Raw genomic sequence first — 17,318 nt, 5'->3', positions numbered from 1 at the left:
AGTGGCCAGAAATCTACCCAGTGAAAAAGGCAGATACAATTTCAGTAGCAAAATGTATGTCTAAGTTGTAGGAAAATAAAGAGATGATTGTAAATAACGAAGAATGTAATGATGTCTATCAAGTGTCTTGCAGATTACAGCCCGGTGACTGGGTTCTGATCAAGGTGCTCCAAAGGAAAAACTGGAGCGCACCCAGGTGGGAGGGACCACATCAGGTTCTCCTCACCACGCCCACCGCTTGCAAAATTGCGGAACGACCATCCTGGATCCATCAGAGTCACTGCAGGCGAGTAAGTGAAGCCATCTAAACTCAGTCGACACAGGCTCGCCCAATTGTTGTGATCTCGCCCGGTGGAGGGAACAGCCTTTCTGGCCGGGGGGTCTACTCACGACAGGAGGGTGTGTCCTGTTGTCATGAGGTGGTGGCTCCTAATAACTGCAGCGGCCCTGACCCTGGCCGGGCTCCTCATCTTTGCTTCCGTGAGGGACAACAAGTCATGCTATATGAAGAAAAGGCAGACACTGTATGACAAAGGAAAGTACACCAAGTTTCCCCATGGCTATGCCACTAACTTCTGGTGGCAGTTTATGAACACTACAGCTCACTTGAATAATAAAACTGACTGCTATGCATGTACCCATATGCCCCTATCCTCACAGACGTCTGGCCTGTGGCCGTACAGCATACCTGAAGATCGCAGTTGGTGCCTGTTGGGCCTGGCAACACATCCAGGCTACGGTACTCTTTGGTCCAAGGCCAACTACAGCATCCCAGCAAAAGCAACCTGGAGGTCATCATCACCCACAAATGTGAACTGTTCCGGACAGACCTACCTACTGACCTGGCCCCAAGTCTCAGACCCACTGCCTGATGTAATTCTACTGAACAAACTGAACGCATCACAACTGCCAGTATGTGTGATGAACAATGGATCGCGGGCAGTGGGGGAGCTGCCTACTCACCTATGTAAATACATATACACTTTCTGCCCACCGAGGAATGAGAGGAAGTGTATGGCCTGTTCAACCAACACAACCTGTGCCAGTAACGCGACGCTGATGAGCCTCAACTGTCGCTCCGACTACAGCTACCGAATGCCACTACAAACAAAGACTCAGTACCAGACAGGATGTGCACGGACGGCACCCAGCAGTAGAGGAACCAGAGTTTTGGCTGACTGGTACTTCCTATGTGGCAATAAGGCTTATCTGTCACTCCCTGAAGGTTGGGGGGGTCTGTGCGCCCTGGTGCAATTATCAGATCACGTCTTCTTCATGCAAAGTGTTGCACATCACCCAAGCAGCCGACAGAGACGTGAAGTGGACATCGCCTCACCCAATTCTTTCGGCATTACAGTGGACACTGGAGTGCCGGGAGAGTTTCGCATCTGGGGAGGAGGAGTGAAATTCTTACAGAGCTTGGTCCCCGGCATTGGAGTTGCCGAGGTGCGGGATCACGTGGAAATCAACCGATATGCTCTGCTACGACACATCAACTTAACTAAGACCCTGGGAACGGCCTTAGCAGGAGAACAGAAGGCCATCAGAACGATGGTGCTGCAGAACAGACTGACACTAGACCTGCTAACAGCATCACAAGGAGGAGTTTGCAAGCTGATCGGGGAGACATGTTGCACTTTTATCCCTGATGGATACGAAGCTGGAGGAGACATTTATGAAGCTTTGCAGAATTTGACCGTTCTGCAACAATATCTCACTGACCACACACCTGGAGCAGCTACAGCACAAGGCTGGCTGGACTGGCTGTTCGGCGGTTCATGGCTGGCTGCTGTAGCAAAACCGTTTGTCCTTCTAGGTCTCATCATGATAGCAGTGCTCATATTAGTGTTGTGTGTGTTGCCATGTCTAAGAGTAATGATTTCAAAGATGATAACAACTACAATGACTGCTTATGTTGCCGTGCCTCAAGAAGAACAGCATCCCATTGCAATTCTGTTAGAGGAACTTGTAATAGCTGCTAATAAATGACGTGGTGATTAAAAATGACTTGTCAAGTGATCATGCACTGATTAACACATTAGTAGTTTATACAGGTACAACATAAGGTTTTCTTATTCTTTTATTTTCTTTTATTTTTTGTAGTTTTAGTTTTATTATTTTTCTTCATTATTACCTTTATACTTTCTTTTATTGTATTTTCCTTAATTCTTTTATTCTTTTATTTGTTTCATTCTTTAGACCACATGATTTACATTTCTGCTATGCTGACATTTTGACAATTAAAAAATTGCTAAGCGTAACTAATCAGTAACCTTTTCAGACAACTGTTTTGCACATTTAAAATAAGTTAAAACAGGAGGGAATATGTTACAGGAAAAATGATTCTATGTTTCTTTACCTTCTTTTAAATGTACAAAGATGCCCTTTGTCTATGGTTAGATTAGTTTAGAATTATCCTTTTAGACTTTCCCAGCAGACATATTGTTTTGGGACATATTGTTTTAGATTGTTTTATCTCTCACAGCTTTCTCCCAGCTCTCTGCTGACGAGACTAGCGCCACATATGGAGTTGTTTATTTTATCTGTTTATTATTTTCTTATCCTGTTCTCACTGTCTCTCCTATAAAAAGTGCCAAGACTCTGTTCATGGTGTGAGTTGTTCTCAGCAGCTCACCCGTGTTCACGTTAAAGCATAAAAAGTAACCTTGTCTCATTGTGTCTTTATTTCTCCTGGGTTTTTTACAGAGTTTTCCCCCAACAGGAGCCATGAACACTCAGATGTCATTGAGTGTTCAACCGAACCGCTTTGAAATTATTTCAAAGCCATAGTTATAGATGATAAAATAGTATTTATTATTATAAATGTTATTAATAATAATAAAATCAATCAATCAATAATAAAATAAATAATAAAGTAAATAAATCCACAGGATGAGGAGAGGAAATGTAGACCATCATCTAGACACTGATCAGAAACACTGGCACAGCATTTGGAGGTGGGCGGGGTCAAAGCACACCTTAAAGTTGCACATGAAGCACGAGTAAAGCTCACCTGGCGGTTTAGTTTGATGTGACCTCTGACCTCTGAGGAGTAAAAGGTACACAGTGGCTGTGTCCCAATTAAGAGACCGCATGCTTGAAGTACGCATTTTGAGTGCGATTACGTCACCGCCACGCGCCGACAGCTGTCCCAATTCGAAGTGTACTTCAAATGCATACTCCAAATGCGCCATCGATTTCCACATTTCCCCAACATTGCAAATGGTTAAAAATGAAGAACATTAAAACATTACTGTTGGCCACATGTCGGCAAAGTTATGTGACATTAGTGATGTTTGTACTTTCAGTGTTAACTTGGTTTTAAAGCCTCTGCTTCAAAATATATATATAGTCGACCTTAATCTTACAGAGAATGTGATGATTTTATGGATAATTAAAGTCAGTCATATATCCACAAACACAACAAGCTGAAAGTCAGTGATGCTGCTCAGTTTGCAGTCCTGAATATCACGGCACAAGCAGGATTCACTGCACTGTTAATGTAAGCTATGTTATATTGCTGCCTCTGTTCGGTGGTGTCGAGCCAAACGGACTTTAACGTGTGTTTGAACAAGCTGACGGTTCACTCGTTAAGCTGAAAGAAAGATGCTTTAATCACAGGAGTCACACATGTGTCCACTGTACCATCTGGGAACTCTCTTGTTTAGCACTCGTAATAACACAAACACTAAATCTTCCTTCTCTTGTGCTGTTTTGTAGCAGTGTATACACCTGAGACTGTGACCTGTCTGTCTGTCCTGCACTCTCTCTCTGTTTCTTTCTCTCTGATTGTGTAATAAAAGTATGAACATGTATTTATAAGTTACACTTGTGTTTGAATCCTGCAGCTTATCACACATTTGATTTCCATGTGTGACAACTGCAAGTGTCCAGAGTGAGGACAGACTGAGGGACCCACTGCTGCACATCATCTGTGAGGCTTTGCACCCCTGATGATCCACCAGGACAAACTCAGCAGTGTGTGAGGAAGAGGAGGAGGAAGAGCCAGCAGCAGCTGACAGATGGAGAGAATAGACAGACTGTTCCCTGTTTGTGAAGGACTGCTAGAAAAGTTTAGAATCACTAATTGTCTGTCCTGAATCGGTCTTATTAGGTAATGCTCAAATAATTTTATCATTCCAGTGTTTTCAGTGTGGGGGAAAGTACTCAAGGTCTTCAAGTTACACACTATGAAAGGCAGCAACAAGTTTAACATTCAGAAACCTAAAGTATGTATCAGCAGCAGAATGGACCTAAAAATAAATGTTTGTTTCAGTTCTATGAAGCTTTGAGTATTTTGGATTAGTAGTACTGCTGTGTTTGTTGCATCGTATTGCTGTAATTGTTTAAATGCTTTATATATTTTGAGGTAAGTTGATCTATAGTGTTACATCATATTCTATAAGGATGTTATGTGTTTGTATACTTTCTGCCCAGTTTGACCCATTTAGCAGAAGTCAGCCTGTTTAAGGCTCTGATATCTATTCTGTATGACTTAAAGCAGTTATGACATGGTCTAATTTTCTCACCCAATAAAGGAATATTTAATATATCAGTCTACTCTTCATTCTATCAGAAGCAATTATCACAGCTAGTACATTTTCTTTTTACACATATATGTAAGCATTGAGCTGAATGTAATAATGCCAACATATTAAAAGAACAATATTTGTCTCTTATGTATAACACATCTGTATATACACTGTCAAAGGTACTTGTCTTTGAGTGAAGATTTAAGGTGATAGGAAATATAAATAACTGCAACTTGAATATTTGACCCAGAGTTAGAATAGAATAGAATAATCCTTTAATTGTCCCACAAGGGGAAATTTGGTTGTAACAGCACACAGTACACAGTACACAGAACAGAAACATACACAATTTTTCTTACATATTTACATTAAGGACAATGGTTACTATATACAGTTCAAGCTCACTGCTGTAATATATCCTGTAAAAAAAAAATATATATATATATATATGTGTGTGTGTGTGTGTGTGTGTGTGTGTGTGTGTGTGTATCATAATAATCTGACAATACATATAATATTGGCCATATTATATTTACATTACCACAGTGAGATGAATTTAGTCTCGTGAACAACATTAGCTAATTGGTATTTACTAACTAATCTTGAAATGATTGTTCAGTACAGAAATGAAGCCCAACAATCATGTTTTTACAGTCCCGTGGTCTCAGCCTCAGATACTCAACTAATCAAAGTGATGTCATGACAAAATTGAATGACCAAAAAAACATTTTTTTCTCCTTCATTTCTGTCACACAATGCTGTATGAAACGTTTCTCACGGTTAGTATCATGGTTGCTAGGCAACCTGAACAGCGCGACGAAGGCTAGACCGTCCCATTTCACAAGCCTCTCACTTCCGCATTTCTCATACGTAGTATGCGTAGTGCGCGTACTTCTAGCGTGCGGTCTCTTAATTGGGACACAGCCAACGACCACCAGCAGAAGGAGCAAGGAAGGACACAGGCTGTATCCCAATTCAGGGTCTGCAGCCTTAAAGTACGCAGTCTCAACGATCCTCAAGGGCCGCGTACTTAAAGACCGCTAAGGCCGGAAGTGCGAGGCTTGTGAAATGGGATGGTCTAGCCTCCGTTGCGCTGCCCAGGTTGCCTAGCAACCATGATACTGACAGCTGGAAACGTTTCATACAGCTTTGTTTGACAGAAATGAAAGAGAAAATAATTTGTTCATTTGTTTGTTTGTTTCTACATGAGTTTTGATCATTCTCTGTAAGATTAAGGTCAGCTATTGAACGGCGTATATTTTAAAGTAAAGGCTGTAAAACCAAGCTAGTACAAACGTCACTAATGTCACATAACTTTGCCGACATGTGGCCAACAGTAATGTTTTAATGTTCTTCGTTATTAAACATTTGCACATAAATAGGTGACATAATATTCATTACTTACTTAAAGTTTACTCTTCGGGCGCCCCTCATCTGCCGTTTTTTTCGGCAAAATTATCCACACCCACCGCCGCGCTATGCATTCTGGGATATATTGGGCCATGAAGTCTACACCGCCACGTCCTTAAAATTCAGGGAAATGAAGGACGCATTTGAGGGCCGCATTTCGAGCAGCCTTCGAATTGGGACAGCCTTCGTCGCGTCGCTGTGACGTAATTGGCCTTAAAATGCGGCCTTTAAGGCTGCAGACCTTGAATTGGGATACAGCCACAGTCAGATATGTTTGTGATGATGTTCATGGTGGTGGATCAGTGATGGTGACCTGAGAGTGAAACTGTGGATCCCCTGGTGGACACACAAATTTTCTCTCTCTGTCTTTATTTGGCCTTTTTTGCCACGATAAAAGGGAAAGGGCTTACACCAGTGTATGTTTTGTGTGTTTATGCTTTAAATGATGCTGAATGACTGTTTAATATGATGCTGCTGTGTGTCTGCTCTGAGTTGCCGCATTTGTTTCACACAGTCAGTCTTTTCTGAAGAAATGGAGAATAGAATAGAAAAAAAAAAACCTTTATTATCCCACGGATGGGAAATTTGGGTGTCACACGGCTCTTATAGCAAGGGGAATATAAAATATAAAAGGAAGACACAACGTAGTCCTATATACATAAGCAACTGAAGTTCGTATATACAGGTAACAATGTACAGAAATATGTATAGAAAAATTGTACAGAGATATGTATAAAATGTGCAGTGAACAAACAAGCTGATTAGTAAGATAACCAAAAGGATGTTAAACTGTGTTATAGAGTCTGACAACTGCTGGTAAGAATGACCTGCGGTAGCGCTCCTTCTTACACTGTGAGTGTAAAAGTCTACAGCTGAACGAGCTGCTCAGTGCTAGTACAGTCTCATGCAGGGGGTGGGAGGTGTTGTCCATGATGGATGTTAGCTTAGACATCCTCTCCTCCCCAACCTGCTCGATGGACTTCAGCGGACAATCCAGGACAGGACTGTTTAATGTTATTACACAGATTTTATATGAGCTGAAACTGTGATGTAGATTGAATTTAGAGCAGGTTTTAGTTGCTTTTTATGTGTATCAGGTATATGTTATCCTGATGCACATATAAGTCTTCATCTTCATGCTCCAGGATTATTTATCTGGAAAAATAACTCAGTAGAAAAAATTCATGATAGATTACATGAATGTTGTATTTACCTTTGGTTATTACTGAGTGTATAATTGTTCTTTACTGTCTCTGTAATCTTTAATTATCCATAAAATCATGTCAATTATTTACAATATATAAATATATATATAATGTTAGTAATAATAGATATTATTTACTAACATTTGTGTATTAATTATATATTTATTAAATATTTTATAAAGGGGATTCGTAATTTTTTTTATATGTTTGATATCAATAAAGTTTAAAACATTAAAAAATAAAAGAGCGGGAAGTGGTGGGCGGACCCAGTTTGGAAAACACGAATGCGCATGTGCAGTGGGTCAACCAGAACAAGCCCAGTAGGAAGAAAACAAAAGTTCGGCCGCCATTTTGGGGCAGGAAAAGCGGTTCTGCTGAAGGCGGAGTGGGACGGCGCTAACACCGTCTCCGAGTGGAAGCTGTGTTTGGAACACGGAGCTAAAGAAGGAGCTGGACCCGAGAGGAGGAGCGAGATGAGCGGGCCAGAGATGAGTTAAAGGTCTGGATAACTTCCAGTGTGTTACAGAACGGGACACAGAGGACTGCAGTCCGAGCAGAGAGGTCAGAGGGCGGCAGGCTGGCCTCCAGGTAAGCTCGTTAGTGTGGAGTTACTTCTCGTCTGTGAGGACGGGGTCTCCTCCCCCTTTCTCTACTCCTCACCTGAAGCCCTCTTCAGTGAAGTGTCCCTCTGTCGGCTTCACTTTAACTTTATCCAGTTAGGTACCTCTTTAAGGTGGAATTACTCAGCTTTTCATTTTTGTAAAAGTTGTAGCACCTGTGACTGATTTACGGTGGTTTTTAACTTATTTCCAGCTTCTGTCCCTTAGGATTTTGGTGGTTTAAAGTGGTATTACTGAACTGTCAGTGTAGGGTTATGAAGGGTTGTTGCTGATGATCCTAAGGCATTTTAAGGTGGTATTAGTAATCCCTTTTAGTGTTTTGTTTTACATAACGCTTGCTAGGTTTGAATCATATTCTGTTTCTCCTCAGAGCTGCTCTATCACTTCTGCCGTAAAATCTACGGTCACACAGCCAAAAGAAGACCTGGAGCAGATTCTCAGAGGTGGGTCTGAACAGGGTGACGGTGCATGTGTTCTCTCAGGTGTTCCCCATGACCCCTGACCGGGTCTGATGTGATTCCTTTTGTAGGTGCCCTAATGGTCCGAGGTCGGGATCTGAGCGACTTTGAGCGTGGCGTCATTGTTGGGGCTCGGATGGCGGGAGTTTCAGTCACCAAGGCCGCCCAGCTTACCAGCGTCTCCATAGGAACAGTGACAAAAGTGACAGCGGCGTACAAGACGCAGGGGAAATCATCGGTGAGCCGCGTGGGGAACTGCGGGCGGCAGCGCTCATTAGGCGAGCACGACGCACGGGCACTGGTGCAGTTTGTGAAGAAGAACCGCAGCGCCACGCTGGCTCAGGTGACGGAGAGCGTGAACGCTGGGCGGAGCCACAGCGTGTCAGCCAGAACGGTCCGCCGCCAGCTGCACAGGGAGGGCTACTATAAGGAGATTACGGTGCCCAGGGCCTGCGCCACAGGAAGCCCAGAGGATTGTGGGAATGGTGAAGCAGAGGGACACTCGGATGACGTTGCCACCACCGTCGATCAGACAAGCTGAACCACATCACAGAGCTAAAAACTGACAGACTTATCATGTGACAGGAAGAGGAAGTGTGGCCTCAGCTTTAGCATGTCGAGGAACATGTGAGCAGACCCTGGACAGGAGGTGAGAGTGTTAGTCGCACTCTGCTGATTTGACACAAACAACTTCTAGAATGATCCAGTTCAATCTGGTCTTAGTGCTCCTCCCGAGGACTGAAACACACCTGTTCACCTGCGTACACACACACGCTCTAAACATCCAGCTGTGCTGGGGTTAAAGGTCAAACCAAAGAACCACCAGCCTGTGAATCACCCAGTCATGCGAACCATTGATCAATCACAGTGATCAATCCCTCATGCGTGGAAGAAATTCAGTGAAATGCATCTTTATGTTTCAAAATAAAACTTTATTTAAACAAGTTTCCTCTGTCTGTCAGCCTCATAAAAGGTGGTATTACTCATCAGTTGACCTTAATGAAAGTGACTTTTGTAGCCTGATTGGCTGTTAAGGTGGTATTAGATACTTTCACCTTCTTGTCATGGAATTGAAAGCTTAAAAGATGATCAGATGTGAAGATGGAGGCACTTTTAATCTGTTCTGTTACTCTGAAGGCTTTTTAAAGATGACTAAACTAAAGAGGCCATCTGAGCAGGACTTCAGGAACCATGTGAATCACCTCACCATTTAGAGCAATGTCTCAGCCAATGAAAGAAGAAAACATGTTCGATCACTTTGACTTCTCTTGATTGATTTGTGTTTAGTGTAATTAATTTCTTGTTGAGAAAAAGTAAGAGTTCTTCAAAAATGTACAACATCAAAATACAACTGTTAAAAGAGGAACTATTTATTACGTTTTTAATGTTATAGCAGTTAAAATGGTAAAAACATAATGCAAATATTTACAAACATTAATATTAAGGGACGATATATAACAGAATGAAGTAAAATAATTATAAAATATAAAATAAATATCAATTTATTTGCTGTTTGCATAGTTGTTTTTTATTGAGGGAACAGGAAACCACGTGGCGTAGTCACGCAGAGTGACGTCGCTACGCTGTGGTTGTTGTTATTTAGCAGTTATCCTGCTGAGTGTCCAGCCCAAAGAGAAAAAGATGTTTTTGAATTAGTTGGTTAAGCTTAACTGGACGGTGGGACTCCTCCAGCTTCTCCGCCTGCCGCCCCATGAGGCGTCCAGATAATTCAGCGACATTTAACGGCGTAGAGTCCGCCAGCAGCTAGCTTAGCTCACCGGCTAGCCCCGGTTACTTAGCCGCTTAGCTGGCTCCCCCGGCGGACTTCGGGTTGGTAAATTTATTCAGTTTTTAATTATTTAACGGGTCCACAGTTGTGGTAGCTTTCTGCAGTGAACACCTTACAAATCATTAACTTGTTTTTAGAAATTCGGCGCAAAAATAACCCACCAGCTGTGATAGATGGGGCAAATATATTTATTTCTATAGTTAAAGGAAGATCTGAGGGAGAACTGCCACAAATTCTGGTGATAATATATATAACGGTCATTTACCTTTTTATTTAAACCTGTACGTATAAAACATCAAATGTCCCAGTGTTTGTGAAAACACAGAGTTGTGTTTTGTGGCAGGGAACGATGGTGAGGTTAAAACCCCGAAATTTTCAAATGGACTTTGGTCTGCTCAGCATCGCTTTTACAGTAGATTTATATCGTGTTTACTCGCATTGTCACGGACCCGGTTCCGGGGACTCGGGGTTCGTGAACAGTGTGGACCTTTATTGTTATTAGTGTATTGGATGTATGTTTGCTGCACTGTGTTCTTGTGTTCAATGCTGGTGTGTGTATGTGTGTGAGGCTGGAGGATGAAGGACAGCCACCTGCAGGCCTGATGGGTGTGGCCCTGCCAGCTGCTGGTCACGCCTAGCTTACCACACACCTGCTTCTGATCAGGATCGTCGGGGGAGCTACTTAACAGAGCGATGGAGCTTCCTCCGGCGCAGGATCGTTGAGTTAGACTCCATGTCAGTGTTTCTAGTGTTGTTAAAGTGGATGCCTGCCGGAGTTGGTGCCATAACGGCTGTGTCTGTGTTTTTCCCCAGGAGGACAGCGGAACACAGAACTGCAAGACACACGGGGTGTGTGAAGGCACAGGGGCAGAGAGCACGGGATACCAGCACTTGGGAGAAGACACGTCACGGGAGTCGAGGGAGCACTTTTGGAGATTCAATGTGTGGTGTACCATTACCTCACTGTAAATAAACCCACTGTTCATTCCATTAAGTCCAGCGTTTGGGTCCTATTTCCCCATCTCCCCACGATCTGCCAGCCAGACCGTGACACGCATATGTTTAAAATTCACTGGCAGGCATAATTTCCGGGATGTTTTTTGATTTGATCTGAACGTTGGTGGTTAGAGTTCCCAGCCCCAGAAGCCCAATATGTGGCCATTCAGAAATGCATGTAAGACTTTTTTTATTTTTATTTTTTATAAGCAGCTATATTATTCTGAACAGATTAGTTTTGTCTGATTTATTTGAGGGCTCAGACTACAGATTAATACACATAATAACTACGCTTCAAATTTCCTGAAATCCTTTATGCGTGGTGGAGCAGTCCTTATCCATATTTATAGAAAAAGTTAGTTTTTAATTACTGTAGGATTCTTTAAGTTGATATTGTTTTTTTTTAAAGATGCAGGACAGTCATGTGACAAAATTGCTTTAAATCTACTGTTATTTATTTAATTTTTTTTTATACACTGAGTTTGATGAAATTCTGCATAACTTGTTCAGTTTTTTAATGGAATTTGGCATAGCGTCCCCTGTACATCCAATTCTCTGGATACAACAGCTCTATGAGGCGGCTCCTGTACTTTTGCCTGATTGTTTTGTTTTGTATGGTCTGAGGTATTCGTGTCATTACAGGATGGCATCTTCCTTCAAGATTCCCAAGAAGAAACATCCTCATGGCTCTGACTCCAGTCCCCTAGACATGCAGTCACCTCTGTCCCGCCTCCAGACCTCCACCCCTCGACTAAAGGTGGTATTCCTAAATCTTCCTCGTGTCATCCGTTTGTCCCCGTGAAGTGATATTACATTCCTTTAATCCTCTGATTAACTGTTTAAGGTGGTATTAATGATCTAACAGGTTAATTGTTTGGGATATTTAAAGATGGTGTCTGTAAACTTTCTCATGTTTAGTTGATTAGTCATATGGAAAGCTAATCTACAGTTTTGAGTACTATTAAGGTGGTACTGCCTCCAGTGAAACCTTTGATATTTAAGGTGATATAGGTTCTTAAGGTGGAATAATTGAAAATTCTGCTTTTAAGGTGACTGATTGGAAGGAGTTGCCCTTATATAGAGTGTGCAGAGTGCATATCAGGATACTTCCACTCCTTCCACTCAGTCACCTTCCCCGCTGAACAGGAGGCAACTCATGAGACACCACTCCTTTTTTTAAGGTGGTACCAGCCCATATTCTTGATGTGTGGTGATGATTTATGTTAAGGCTGTTTTGAGTAAGATTGATTTTACTTAAGGTGATATAAGTTGTTGTTTTAAAGTGTCCGACCCATTCAGTTATTTAAGGAAAGGCTCATTTAAGGTGGTATCTATAAAGTGTTGGACCTTTTTAAAGGTGGTATGTTTGAGTTAATCAAGCGGTTGTGTTTGTTTGTTTTGTGTGCAGTTTTACGGGAATCAGTCTGGCAGAGGTGGAACTGACAGGATGCATTCTGGGAATCCTGTGGGCGCTTTGTCAGCCAGACAGAGGTGAGTGCAGCACCCTCTGCAGTCTAAATAGTTTATTACACTTTCCATGAAATGTTAAAAGTAACCAGGTCATTTCCTTGCAGGACACCGTGTAAGCAGCTCTTAGGAAACTTCAAGACACAGCAGGTACTCAAGAGCCCCATCGGGGGCGGAGCTTCAGACGCCAATCAAAGAGCAGCAGGCAGCTGGAGCTGCCAATCACAAGCAGGGCAGAGAGAAGTGACGTCAAGCTGTTTGTCAAACAGGTGAGTTTTTCTTTTTGCACTCAATAATTTAACGAGCTGAAGCTGCACCAACATCCGCTTAAAATCATAGACTTCATACCAAAATCTTTTTTAAACTAATTTTATTGTTTGTTTTTTGGGGGGTTTTAATACAAGTTTTAGGCTCCTCTGCATCTCTAATCATAACCTTAATGTTTAGATTTACTAATGTTGACTTATTTGTTTGTACATGTCATTCATTTGAATTATAAGCATGATTTATTTTCTACTTAATTTTTTTTAAAAATTGGTAGTATTTTGTCACATTTCAAATATCTTTCATAAATTTAGTTTCACCCACTGTTTTGTTGTTTTAGTGACATTTAATTCAGCGGTTTTACAGAGTTTATATTTTAATATGTCCTTTGTGGTGCAATATTTTAATAATATTTTTAGGTTTCTACTTAAATATTTCTTATTTATTTATTTACAACCTAATGTGTTTAGGGATCATTTCTAAAGATTTTTAGTTATTTTTTTAATAGTTATAATATTACAATAAATATTATTAGAATATTATTAATCATGTCCTTATTATTAGTTGGAAAGTTACTTTTTATTTTCTCTAAAATTTTTGTAGATTTGTTTCATGCTACTTACTATTAAATGTTTCAATATTTCTTTACACGTATTGACAGGCTTTAGATTTTTTTATACTTTAATTCAATGATATTTCATTGAAATTATTTTGTTATTAACTATAATTGTAAAAAAGAAGTTTCTGATATACTTTTAAGTCTTTCATTAGTGACGCAGGCTGCGAGATAATTTAAATAATCTCACTGAGTGTCTCTGTTTTCTCCACCAGATGGCGTCCTAAGAGAGCGTCTGACCGGCTGCTGCATCCTGAGGTGGCTTTAGAGCACCTGTCTCCACCTCAGAAGAAGAAAGAGCTGTCAGGTTAGCTTTTCACAGGTAGAGAGAGGACTGTCTGAGATTTATTGATCAACGTGATTGATCGTCATTTCTTCTGCAGCTTTGGTCAATAAAAGGATCTCAGTGGACTCTGTGGACTCTCTGGCTGAGTTCAGAGGTGACGAGCATCTTGGGAGTTTGAGTTCTTCTACACTGGGAGACAAAAGGTGGAGGAGAGTTGAGTCTAATGGAGACACTTCTGAGAAGGTAAAGGTCAAAGGTTGCTGCACTTTCACAGTGAAAGTCACAAAAAGTAAAGTCATGAAACTTAAGTGAGGGGAGTTGCAATATTTTCGCAATAAAATCATCAAAGGTTTTTCAGAAAAATAAGGTTTGCAGAGTAGGCAGTATTTTCACAATAAAATTGTTTAGGATTAAACAGGTACACCTGAGATGCAGGAAAAAGTTGCAGAGAATAAAAAAGGTTTTATTGTGAATGTTTTGTAAACTTTAAATTTCCTGTTACAAACTGGATCTTCACCTTCGGTCTGATTGTTTCAGAGCGACACAGGAACTCCTCCCAAATCTCCTTTGAAACAACAGACAAAGAACTCTTCTATCTCCAGATTGAATCAAACTTCACCCTCAGGCCCACAAAGGCCTGAGGGTCACGATAAGACCATCTCCATGGTCTTATCGTCGTCGACGACGCCAGTAAGGAGGGTGCGACTTGCCTTCACCAGCAACCTGAAGGTCAACGACAGGGAGAAGGAGAGAGAGAGGTGGAGGCAGTTCAAAGAGAAGACTAAGAACAACAGGTCAGCTGTCCTCCACCGTCAACTGAGGACACCCAAACCGAAGCTGAGCCAACCAACTGAGCCGAGTGAGTTTGATTTCCACCAATTATGTGATGGAGTCTAAGTATACAGTGGGGCAAAAAAGTATTTAGTCAGCCACCGATTGTGCAAGTTCCCCCACTTAAAATGATGACAGAGGTCAGTAATTTGCACCAGAGGTACACTTCAACTGTGAGAGACAGAATGTGAAAAAAAAATCCATGAATTCACATGGTAGGATTTGTAAAGAATTTATTCGTAAATTAGGGTGGAAAATAAGTATTTGGTCACCTCAAACAAGGAAAATCTCTGGCTCTCACAGACCTGTAACGTCTTCTGTAAGAAGCTTTTCTGTCCCCCACTCGTTACCTGTATGAATGGCACCTGTTTGAACTCATCATCTGTATAAAAGACACCTGTCCACAGCCTCAAACAGTCAGACTCCAAACTCCGCCATGGCCAAGACCAAAGAGCTTTCGAAGGACACCAGGAAAAGTATTGTAGACCTGCACCAGACTGGGAAGAGTGAATCTACAATAGGCAAGCAGCTTGGTGTGAAAAAATCAACTGTGGGAGCAATCATCAGAAAATGGAAGACATACAAGACCACTGATAATCTTCCTCGATCTGGGGCTCCACGCAAGATCTCATCCCGTGGGGTCAAAATGATCATGGGAACGGTGAGCAAAGATCCCAGAACCACACGGGGGGACCTGGTGAATGACCTGCAGAGAGCTGGGACCAAAGTAACAAAGGTCACCATCAGTAACACACTACAACGGCAGGGAATCCAATCCCGCAGTGCCAGACGTGTTCCGCTGCTGAAGCCAGTGCATGTCCAGGCCCGTCTGAAGTTTGCCAGAGAGCACATGGATGATACAGCAGAGGATTGGGAGAATGTCATGTGGTCAGATGAAACCAAAGTAGAACTTTTTGGTATAAACTCAACTCGTCGTGTTTGGAGGACGAAGAATACTGAGTTGCATCCCAAGAACACCATACCTACTGTGAAGCATGGGGGTGGAAACATCATGCTATGGGGCTGTTTTTCTGCCAAGGGGACAGGACGACTGATCCGTGTTAAGGACAGAATGAATGGGGCCATGTATCGTGAGATTTTGAGCCAAAACCTCCTTCCATCAGTGAGAACTTTGAAGATGAAACGAGGCTGGGTCTTCCAACATGACAATGATCCAAAACACACCGCCCGGGCAACAAAGGAGTGGCTCCGTAAGAAGCATTTGAAAGTCCTGGAGTGGCCTAGCCAGTCTCCAGACCTCAACCCCATAGAAAATCTGTGGCGGGAGTTGAAAGTCCGTGTTGCTCGGCGACAGCCCCAAAACATCACTGCTCTCGAGAAGATCTGCATGGAGGAATGGGCCAAAATACCAGCTACTGTGTGTGCAAACCTGGTAAAGACCTATAGTAAACGTTTGACCTCTGTTATTGCCAACAAAGGTTATGTTGCAAAGTATTGAGTTGTATTTTTGTTATTGACCAAATACTTATTTTCCACCCTGATTTACGAATAAATTCTTTACAAATCCTACCATGTGGATTCATGGATTTTTTTTTCACATTCTGTCTCTCACAGTTGAAGTGTACCTCTGGTGCAAATTACTGACCTCTGTCATCATTTTAAGTGGGGGAACTTGCACAATCGGTGGCTGACTAAATACTTTTTTGCCCCATTGTAATGCGGGAGAGGGATACACCTTTAAATGTAAGTATATGAAAATCTGATGGTACAAAAGTTATATTTTTATAGCGGCTGTGTTGTTAGGCTTTGGGCATTTGCTTATGGTTATTTTTTAATTAAAATAATCTTTTTAAAAATTGCCCGTAAACTAGCTTGTATGGTGGGTCCCGCAGTTTTTCACGTATTGCTGCTCACACACACCTAATTTAGATTTTTTCAAATGAACCTTTTTGTGATATGTTTTAGGGAACAAAGACCAAACGGCTCAATTTATTAAAATGAGAGGAGAAAATGATCACCGGTCCACTGGGGTGAAGAATTTTGTCACTGTGGCATGGAGGTACAAGAATAAATCAATTTACACATCATATTCATATGAGTATGGTTTTAATAACCATCATGCTATACAGAACCTGTGATGTCCAGACGGTATTCCTCTTGTTTTCTGCTGTGAACACTTTTGGGTTTAGGGATTAACATAGTTGCCATGGTTTCCTTTCTTCTCTTATTTTTGCGTGTGATCAGGACAATTCTGGAGAAGATGATCCTGCAGGGGAAAGTCAGCCCCTTGCACGCCAGAAGACATGGGCAAATTTAAAAAGAATACAATGTATGTGTGTTATCAAGAAGATAATTCTTAAGAACACAAGTTAATAAACGTACAATTACTGTCCTAATTTCGTCTATCCCTGAGGACAATCGAGAGCCAAGCACAGCAGTGGGTGACCAAAACGACAGCGATGAGGAATGTGTAATCCACGTTAATCTCGTTAAAATGACGTTAAGCCATAACTGCATTAACGCGGCAAATCTCCATTAGCGAGTTAACGCGGATCGCCCTGTGCGTTCATCTCGTCATTTTAACGAGATTAACACTGACAGCACTAGTAATAAACCAACTGTTGGGGTCATGGAATTTACACTTTAGGGTAACACTCGCTGACAAGACCCAGTGCAGACTCTTTATACACTCCAACGACTCATCTCTCCGTAGTATGAACACAAACTCTTCTGGTCTGCTCATGTGAGGTACAGTAGTTGTTCCATCATATCTCACTCCTTAGATAATCATTACTGATTAACAGTAACAGTGTGTCTGTAGGGACTGTACAGATTAAGTCTGAAAAATTCTACGGTAGATTTGTTGTCTAGAAATTGATATAA

At 41.7% G+C, this 17,318-nt stretch overlaps 2 protein-coding genes and 1 pseudogene across 3 annotated transcripts; all 3 read left to right on the top strand.

The window, feature by feature from the left end:
* The first annotated feature begins 414 nt into the window (after positions 1–414).
* Positions 415–1,989, top strand: LOC146607818 (uncharacterized). The gene is made up of 2 exons (XM_085348003.1): positions 415–1,745; positions 1,860–1,989. The coding sequence occupies exons 1-2, from the start codon at positions 415–417 to the stop codon at positions 1,987–1,989; spliced, it is 1,461 nt and encodes a 486-aa protein (XP_085204129.1).
* A 4,775-nt stretch (positions 1,990–6,764) lies between these two features.
* Positions 6,765–8,766, top strand: LOC146607817 (uncharacterized; annotated as a pseudogene).
* A 1,075-nt stretch (positions 8,767–9,841) lies between these two features.
* LOC146607816 (uncharacterized) lies at positions 9,842–16,762 on the top strand. Of its 2 annotated transcripts, XM_085348280.1 has the most exons (10): positions 9,842–10,749; positions 10,828–10,979; positions 11,653–11,767; positions 12,419–12,501; positions 12,585–12,746; positions 13,573–13,664; positions 13,741–13,886; positions 14,181–14,502; positions 16,401–16,494; positions 16,680–16,762. In XM_085348280.1, exons 3-10 carry the CDS (start codon positions 11,654–11,656, stop codon positions 16,750–16,752), a joined length of 1,086 nt encoding a protein of 361 aa, XP_085204406.1. In that variant the 5' UTR covers positions 9,842–10,749; positions 10,828–10,979; position 11,653; the 3' UTR covers positions 16,753–16,762. The 2 variants fall into 2 exon arrangements, with proteins under 2 accessions (XP_085204406.1, XP_085204407.1); XM_085348281.1 differs by lacking the exon at positions 10,828–10,979 and having other exon boundaries at positions 9,842–10,055.
* The last annotated feature ends 556 nt before the right edge of the window (positions 16,763–17,318 follow it).

The sequence above is a fragment of the Diplotaxodon limnothrissa genome, linkage group LG23 (assembly GCF_057381915.1).
Source record: "Diplotaxodon limnothrissa isolate DT_005_m linkage group LG23, D_limnothrissa_male_GT1.1, whole genome shotgun sequence".
Taxonomy (NCBI): Eukaryota; Metazoa; Chordata; class Actinopteri; order Cichliformes; family Cichlidae; genus Diplotaxodon; species Diplotaxodon limnothrissa.
The sequence above is the reverse complement of the archived record's forward strand: the minus strand, read 5'-3'. Positions and strand labels throughout refer to the sequence as shown.